The 8,351-nt window shown below is 40.5% G+C and overlaps 1 protein-coding gene across 3 annotated transcripts in view; it reads left to right on the top strand.

The window, feature by feature from the left end:
- srgap2 (SLIT-ROBO Rho GTPase activating protein 2) overlaps positions 1 to 8,351 on the top strand; it is an 81,224-nt gene that overhangs the window by 39,578 nt on the left and 33,295 nt on the right. For 2 of the 3 annotated variants that reach the window (XM_024270203.2, XM_024270205.2), the window contains exon 2: positions 2,738 to 2,930. In XM_024270203.2, coding sequence (XP_024125971.1) covers positions 2,738 to 2,930 — 193 coding nt within the window. Of the gene's footprint in view, positions 1 to 2,004; positions 2,152 to 2,737; positions 2,931 to 8,351 lie in introns of those variants that run through there. The other variant, XM_024270204.2, reaches the window with a different exon arrangement.

Genomic DNA, 8,351 nt, shown 5'->3' on the forward strand with positions numbered 1-8,351 from the left:
TGTATTTTAATGTTTATTCGTCACTATAAACAACCCCAAAGTAGTATTTTGATCCATTTAGGCATTTCTTAATATTCCTTTAAAAATCTACGCTTTGAGCACCAGCCCCTCCTAACCCATAAGACAGAGCAGTTTATCACGAAGTGATGTCACAAAGTGAGAACATCCCCTTTGAAGAAGAGTTTGCGTTGCCAGCACCGCCCCAGGCTAACACAAACAACAACTTTGCCCCTCAGCTAGCAGTGTTCAGGCGCTAATTTCGCCACTCAGCTAGCAGCGCTCAGGCGCTAAGTTTGCCACTCAGCTAGCGGTGCTCAGCCGCAACTTCACCGCACAGCTAGCAGTGCTCAGCTGCAACTTCACCACTCAGCTAGCAGTTGTTTGTTTTCGTGTTTGTAACGCCGACACGCTGCTGAGGCCGGCTCCAGGATGACATCATGAAATGAGCGGCACACACAAGCAGTGAAAGGCGGTGCCTCAGAAATCAAGACGTCTTACTTCCGGTTAGGAAAAAGATCTTACGAAAATGACATATATTTCATAAATACTTTGTTCTTTAGTGTCCAAAAAGTAACGTATAATCACATATATGGATATAGATTACTCTGAAAGGCTTAAGAAAAGCATGATATAGGACATTTAAAGTCCCACTCCGGTCGTCTTTTGCTCTATTTTAAAGACATTCCCAGAAGTATTTTAATTATGATTATCCTGGTTTTAAAAAAAAAGCATTTCTCTTTAGGACATAGTATCTTTAGAACGGCAAGAGTTCTTTCGAAATTTGCCTCTGAGTTGTGACCATTGGCGTGGAGTAAGTCTACCCCCACTTCCCCTCACCCATCTGTTTACCTGCTTTCTTACAGCCCCATCATATTCCAACCTAAAATTACTGGGGCAACAATATCTGAGCTATGTAGCCATACAATATGGGGCCAGATACCAGCTGAGACACACAATTGTAATCGGAGCGGATCTTTAACCCTTTAACACCTGAGATATTGCTGGCTACACCTGAATAACACACACTCTTTAACCAACTGTAACTCTGACTGTTCATGCAATCAACGTAAATCAGCTGATTCTTACAAAGAGAAATCTCAGCGTCAGAATGAGCTGATTTAATATCAAGTGTTTCTTTTCTCCACCTAAGAATCCACTGGAATTTTGTAAACTGCGTGAACAGTTGAAGAGTTACAGTAGTCGAAAGAATGTAAACACTGAAACTAAATCTCTAATGTTAAAGGGTTAACACTCACTTCTAGTTGTAATGGAAAATAAAATAAAGCAATAGAAGTTTATTTTGAGTTGCTTCCATTTGAAACCACCCTCCAGTGGTCATTTGGGGAACTGCAACACCCAGGGTTCAAATTCAGGAATGTTTGGTGGGGGTTTGGGTGTGGCCAGCCCATGCTCATTCCTAAGATTACACCCATTTATTTAGACCTCAAAACACTTTAAAAGTAAAAGTGGGCTTTCACAACATGTAGACCACAACTAGGAGTTACCTTGCAGCTCTCTTAGTTGTCTGTCTGTCAGTTCTTGCAGACTTTGTAGTCGAAGCAGAGCTTGTTTTCATTAGCGGTGCCGTGCTGCGTGCTGTTGTCTTGGGTGGGCTAATTACAGGGCGACCATCTCTGCGTTTGTGTCACAGCATGAAGAGGCGTGTCCGTGACTCACTCGCCTTCATTGACAGCCCTCTGCAGCCTGCAAACTGCACACAAGCACGCACATAAACAGGTCTGCCAGCCTCCAAGTCTTTAAAGAAAACATTCACGCCAAGTTGTGACGGAAGACGGTTTGCATTTTTATTTGCACACCGGTGACACGATGCCACAAAACTGCGGCCTTTAAATCAACAGAGGAATGACTGAGCAGCCTCTGGCGAGTTAGACGATGTTTAGGTCTATGACAGGGTGAGAGAGAAGTGGGAGGAGCATGGCGCTGACAGACACATTTAGATGTTGAACTTCTCTTTGTGGTAATAAGAAACTGCACTCTCAGCTGTTAAACACAAAGGCGGCATCAGTGAGGGCTTGACAGGCGGCTGGCTTGCTGGCTGCGAGTCTGTGACAGTGAAGGCAGCACAAGCTGCCCTCATGGCCCGGATGGACACCAAAGCCATCCGACTCCTCCACAGCCAGCGCTGTAAAGGTGAGCGACTACGGGACCAACGCTGGAAAAGTGTCGTGAAAACATGAGACTGGCAGACGTGAATCTGTCAGCTGTCAGGACTGCGTGTCATGTGGCGTTTGTGTACACTGCTCTTGGTTCAGAACTGCAGCGGACAGCACTGTGGGATTCTGTAGCCGGTGATTGAGTGTGGTTACTGAGTGTGTGCAGTGAGTGCTCTCTATTAATTTGTGGCCAGCCTGGAGAGCTGGGAGGAAGAGGAGGAGGAGGAGGTAAGAAAGCAGGAGGAAAATGAAAAGTGATAAGCTCGGATAAATGGCTGCCTCTGGAGACGACTGTGTGTGAAAGATGATATCTGATCTCAGCACACTCGTCTGTAAATATGAAGATGCACACACATGCTCTGCAGTCTGGCTGGAGAAACCCCTAATGAGGATGCAGGCAGGCAGGAACATGTGCAGCGTGTTCTGGCTATTTTGGGTATAGAAATAAGGAAACGACCATCATGTGCAGGCTGTTTTGACTTGATTCCAGCTTGATTTTTGCTTTAGTAATGAGGTTAACAGATGCATTAAACTCCTTTTGCTCTTTTTTTTTGCTCTGGCAGAGATCCGTGCCCAGCTGGCAGAGCAGCTCAAATGTCTGGACCAGCAGTGTGAGCTGAGGGTGCAGCTCCTTCAGGACCTGCAGGACTTCTTCAGAAAGAAGGCCGAAATCGAGATGGACTACAGCCGAAACCTGGAGAAGCTGAGCGAGAGGTTCCTCACCAAAACGCGCAGCACCAAGGACCACCAGCTCAAGTATGTGACCTTTGACACTCTGCAGGTTCAGGCTGGAGCGGGAAATTCACTTTTTTTATTGTATTGCCGGTAGGGCTGCCACGATTATTCGACTAATAGAGGACTAATCGATTACTAAAATAGTCACTGACTAATTTAATAGTCGATTAGTTGTTACTTTATATTATATGGGGTCAGAGTTTAGTAAAGATGAAAGTTATAATGGCATGATTCTAGCTTTTTGGACTACTTTGGCATTTATTTGGGGTTTTTAGGCTATTTTGGAGTTTTGCTAATATTTTAGCTACTTGCTAGCTATTTTGGCTAATTTAGGCTTTTTTTGTTTTTTAGGCTATTTTTGAGTTCAGCTAATATTTTAGCTAAATACTAGCTGTTTTGGCTAATTGAGGCTTTTTTGTTTTTTAGCCTATTTTAGAGATTAGCTAATATTTCATCTACATGCTAGCTATTTTGACTTCTTTTGGCTTTTTTTTAGGCTATTTTGGAGTTTAGCTAATATTTCAGCTACATGCTAGCTGTTTTGGCTAACCTTGGCTTTTTTCAGTTTTTATGTTAATTTGGCATTTAACTAATATTTTAGCTGGCTATAAACTTCATCATCTTCAGCTATCAGCACTAGCATCTTCAGCGGCCAAATTTTAGCTTACAGCATTCACACTATTATTATAGCAGGTAATGCTATATATCTAGTTTTTAGTTACTTTAAAGCTAATGATGGTTAAGATGTGTGCTTTACATCCAGTTTGCGCATGACCCGATTGGTCGACTAATCTGAAAAAATATTCAGCAATTGGTCGACTATTAAAATAATCGTTTGTGGCAGCACTAATTGCTGGACACAAATAACCGACATTCTTCTAATTAAGCTTAAAATGAGCACATATGAAGCCCTTTATACAGCGTCGCTCTTCAGAAGCTGGTCGCTTCCCTCATGAGAAAAAGAGAAGTTGAGGCAGAAACTGAGGAAATGAAAGAGAACAAGGACACAGAAGAGAGACGACATGTCAGTCTGGAGACCACTGACGTGCTTCTTTGCCGTTTGATGGCCCATAATGTGATCCCCAGTGTGAGATACGACACGTCGATTAAAAAAATCAATCTCTACTTAAAAGATGCTTTATTGATTAATTAAATGTTTACATTGATTTTCCTTTAAACCCAATATATGGAGCTTTTTTAAGCATTTGTGTTAGTTTTTATTGAAAATAATCTTTATTTTGGTTAATTATTTCTGTAAATTTTTTCGATTTTGGAGTATAAATCTTAATGAAATTGGATCGTTTGAATCAAATCGATTCTGTGTTTCGGCGGTGAGACTCAGCCCTGGGGGGCATGTCTGCCAAAAAGGGCCATCTGGTGATTTTGTGCTTCAGGTGTTGGGTATCGTCCTGCTGTGTGTGGATCTGTGGCCAAAAAGAGGGATTCTCTCCCACTAAAACAGTCTTTTTCTCTTCCTATCATGTCTGTTCTATTTTGTGCTGCACCTCCACTGACACACCCTTTTGCCCACTTTTTGGCAGTTTTCTTTCAAGAAAGCAGCATGTTTGGCTGATTGTCCGATCTGCTGGCTAATCATAAACTAGATATTCAGCAGAAGCTCTGCAGATAAATAGAGGCGGAGGTCACTTTTTAGTTACATAACTGTTTCCATCCTTAAGTATCTCTCTCTGCAGTGGATGGTTTTCACCTAAAAACCCCTCAGAGCATCAATGGAAAAATGGATCTGCGCTTTATTCTATGGGTCATTGTTATAGCTGGAGTGGTTTCAGGTGGTTTTAGAAAAGCTCTATTACAGCTGAGGTGCTAGTTGTATTTTATAAAAAGTTTTTAGATTCAACTTATTTTAATGATTCCCCACAGTTCCTGCTCACTGTTTTGTCCATGGTTTTTGTCTTTTTTAGTCTTTGGAGAAATTTGTTTCATCTGTCGGAACTTGTTTGACTTGTTCTTTCTGAGCAACATATTATTAAAAGAATCATCTTCAGATCTTTATCGCTGCGACTGCTGGAAACTGTTTAAACCAGTTCATATGCATAATTCTTCAGGCGAGAGAAATTCAAAAGCTGAAAGAAAATGATCTATTGAACAAATCTGCTTTTAGTTTTCAGATTTGATAACAAGCATTTCATTCTTCTTTCCTTTAATTAAAACCGTGTGAGATATTTAGATTGAAAACAGTTTGGTAGAACTCCAAGCATGTCGTCTTTTACTTTGATCTAAATAGTTTCACATAGTTTAGTGTGAAAAACTTTAAAAGTTGATCTAAAAATAAAAGTGAAGGTATTCGCATTAAAAAATGAGTTAAAAAGAGGCTGAAAAAAAGCTCAGCCACCCGTGCAAACTTCAGAGGCTTGAAAATGGATTGAAACATAGTGGAAACTGTGTATTCTTATAGTTTAGACTATTCTAATGTGACAGTTTCAGCTGTTTCATTTTCTAAAATACACAAAATTCTGAAGAAAATCTGAAGTTAAATTAAACACAAGCATGGCTCTTTTTGTCACCTTTTGTTACCCAGTTAGCTTTACAGATCAAATAAACCATTAATGTAAAAGACGTAGCTACTGATACTGTTGAAACAAAGCAAAACCGAATCAAGCCTCTGAAGAAATAATTAAACAAACATGCAGATACAGGCTGGGCAGGATTCCTGGCCCTGATGTTCCACCTCTGCTGGGATTCAGTACATGCAAATTATGTATGTGACATTGCTAAAATCCCTCGTGCTTTTTTATGAGGTTATGGTTTATAGATCTAAGCTTGTAGTGGTGTATGAGACGGGGCCTAGGCGAAAAAAAACGTAAACATTCACTTCATAAACTTATACTTTAAACATGACCAAATTTAGGAGCAACAAAAAGTGTGGCGAAGCAAATAACCTGACAAGGAAGAGCTGAAAACCAGACACTAAAATCTGCTGAGGACAGATAAATCAGATGGAAATAGCTCTGGAAGGATAACTTGAACCTCATGTGGGTGTGACGGGGGGAGACTCAAAGCAGATCAGGAATAAGAACAAAAAATATCTCTAACAAAAGCAAACTGAAGTTCACAATCCTCACAATACAATGTGGTTCCTGTCAAGATCGACATTTCTTTGCGTCAAATCTTTCAGTTTAATGACCCAAAGACTCCAAAGAAATTGGTGTTTTTAACATGTTCTTAAAGCATTTTCCTTATAATGGAGGACACTTATAAAATAATTTGAGTTAAAAACTGCCTTTCTGAGTATTACTTTATTTGAACTGTGTTGAATCAGGAGCAGATGAAAACCAGAAATTTGAAGAACTTCAGATTTGGGACGCAGCAACTGAAAATTCTGATGCATAAATTGCAGACGAATAGATCCATCAATGGTCATCTTTTATGTCCGCATTCCTTTCCTACTCACTATATACCGCGTCTGCTGTTTTGTAGAACTGTCTGAATCTACAACTCCAAAATCCAGTGTACTGGAAATTTCCCAGAAGTCTTTGCAAAAAACCAGTGTGCATCGATCCTCACTACCTTAACGAATATAGACCACAATGCAAATGTAGCAAAAAATGTAAATTTTTTTTAATGAATTGTCCACATTTTCATCATCAGAACAAGGTGGAGTCATAAAGAGATGTCCTAAAATGTTCCTATTGATTAGATTTTCACTTTATGAAATCGGTGATGTCATACTTGCCACTTAAAAAAAAAAATAGTGAACATGGCGTCAGAATTACTTTTAAAATACAGGGCACTAGAAAGTCCTGCACAATGTAGTTTCTTAGTAGTCAGTGGTTAGGGAAGGAATTCGGACATAGTCATAGTTTCAAAAAATTAGACGGACAACGCACTATGTAGTGCTCTGTCTAGTGCGTTTGCCATTTTTTGGTGCTGTCCAAATCTACAGTTCCAAAATCAAGTGCTGTAGAGGTTTCTCAAAATTCCCTCCGAAAATCCAGTGTGTATTGATTCTCACTAGATTTAAGAATATGGACCACAATAGGTTGCGTTTTAATGCAATATATATATATATATATTTTTTAATAAACCATCAACAATTTCTATATTTGTCATAAAATGCTTGTATTGATTCGATTTTGGTGACGACATGTTCGTGTTTAAAGAAAAAAAAGTAGTGAGCACATGAATCTGACAAAAAGAAACATATTGATAAAGACAAAGCTGTTGGTGCACAAAAATGATAACTTGTGCACAACTTTGCAGAAAAACATGGACACAAAATTGCTTTTAAAATCAGAGCACTATATACTCCTGCACTATATAGTTTTTAATACTTAAGAATTATTGAGGAATTTCGAACATAGCCTCAGATGGGTTTGATTTTTACTAAAAATGGCATAATCATAATTAAAAGACAACTAGGAACAATTTTAAAAGAGAAAGAAGTATAGTTGGACTTTACTGGGATATTCTAAAATTTGTACATTAAAAACATAATAATAAGTTTGAAAAACTCCAGAATCCTTGATGGCTTTTTTTCAAACATTTTCTTAACCATTTTTTCCAAAACTGTTCTACATTTTATTTTCCCACTTAAAAAAAGCATTTCTCTTCCTCTCTCTTTTATTTTTTGTCCCTTTTTTCTTGCTTGTCCTGCACCGCATCAGAAGTATGCAGTTCTCTGCTGCTGGGGAGGGCAGACCCGCATTAGTGGACTTTCACAGGCTAAAAGTGATTAATAGATCCTCTAAATGAAACCCAATTCCAGCCAAGAGGGGCATACCCCCCACACACCTCCATGCTCTCACCCAGCCGCTCAGATCAATATGGAGACAGTTGCAAAGCGTACCATGTTGCACACTGGGGGGGGGTGGGGGGGGTGGGGCAGCAGAGAGTGAAATTAAATGTAGAGACTGGACGGCCTCCGTTCCTGCAGCTGGTCCGTTCGCACGCCGTCATTTATCAGCATATTAGCAGACGTATATCACACTAACCCAGTTTCAGTGTATTGTTTTTTCATCAGTTCTGCTGCTCTGCTGGCATTCGCTCCTCCCTTCCTGCTGCATCTGTGCCTTTTTGCTCTGCATGCATCTGCTGCTGCTCAGTCCGGGTGCTATCCTGGAATTTCAGCTATTTTCCAGTTATGAGTGTGTATTTTGTGTGTGCTGGAGTTGAGGTGTGTGTGTGTGCCGCCTGGTTTTCACTGCAGCCAGGCGTCACCGCTGCTCCAAAGGGTGTGAAGGCTTCGAGCATGCCGATCCCGTGGAGACCCCCGGTATGCAAGCTACTTGCCAGACTGTACGCCGCAGTGATTTGGAGGGGGGTACATTAAACCTTATGGTGTGTGCACACCGCTCCCCGAGGCTGATTTATGTAGATGGAGAAGCCCTCACAAAGTGTGCAAAGTTTGAAGCCCGTTTCCGTGTTAATAGCTTGCAGACGTTTGCATCCCTTCAGCTGCACGTTTCTTCACTGTGGTCTTCA

This window comes from Oryzias melastigma, linkage group LG5 (assembly GCF_002922805.2).
Source record: "Oryzias melastigma strain HK-1 linkage group LG5, ASM292280v2, whole genome shotgun sequence".
Lineage (NCBI taxonomy): Eukaryota > Metazoa > Chordata > Actinopteri > Beloniformes > Adrianichthyidae > Oryzias > Oryzias melastigma.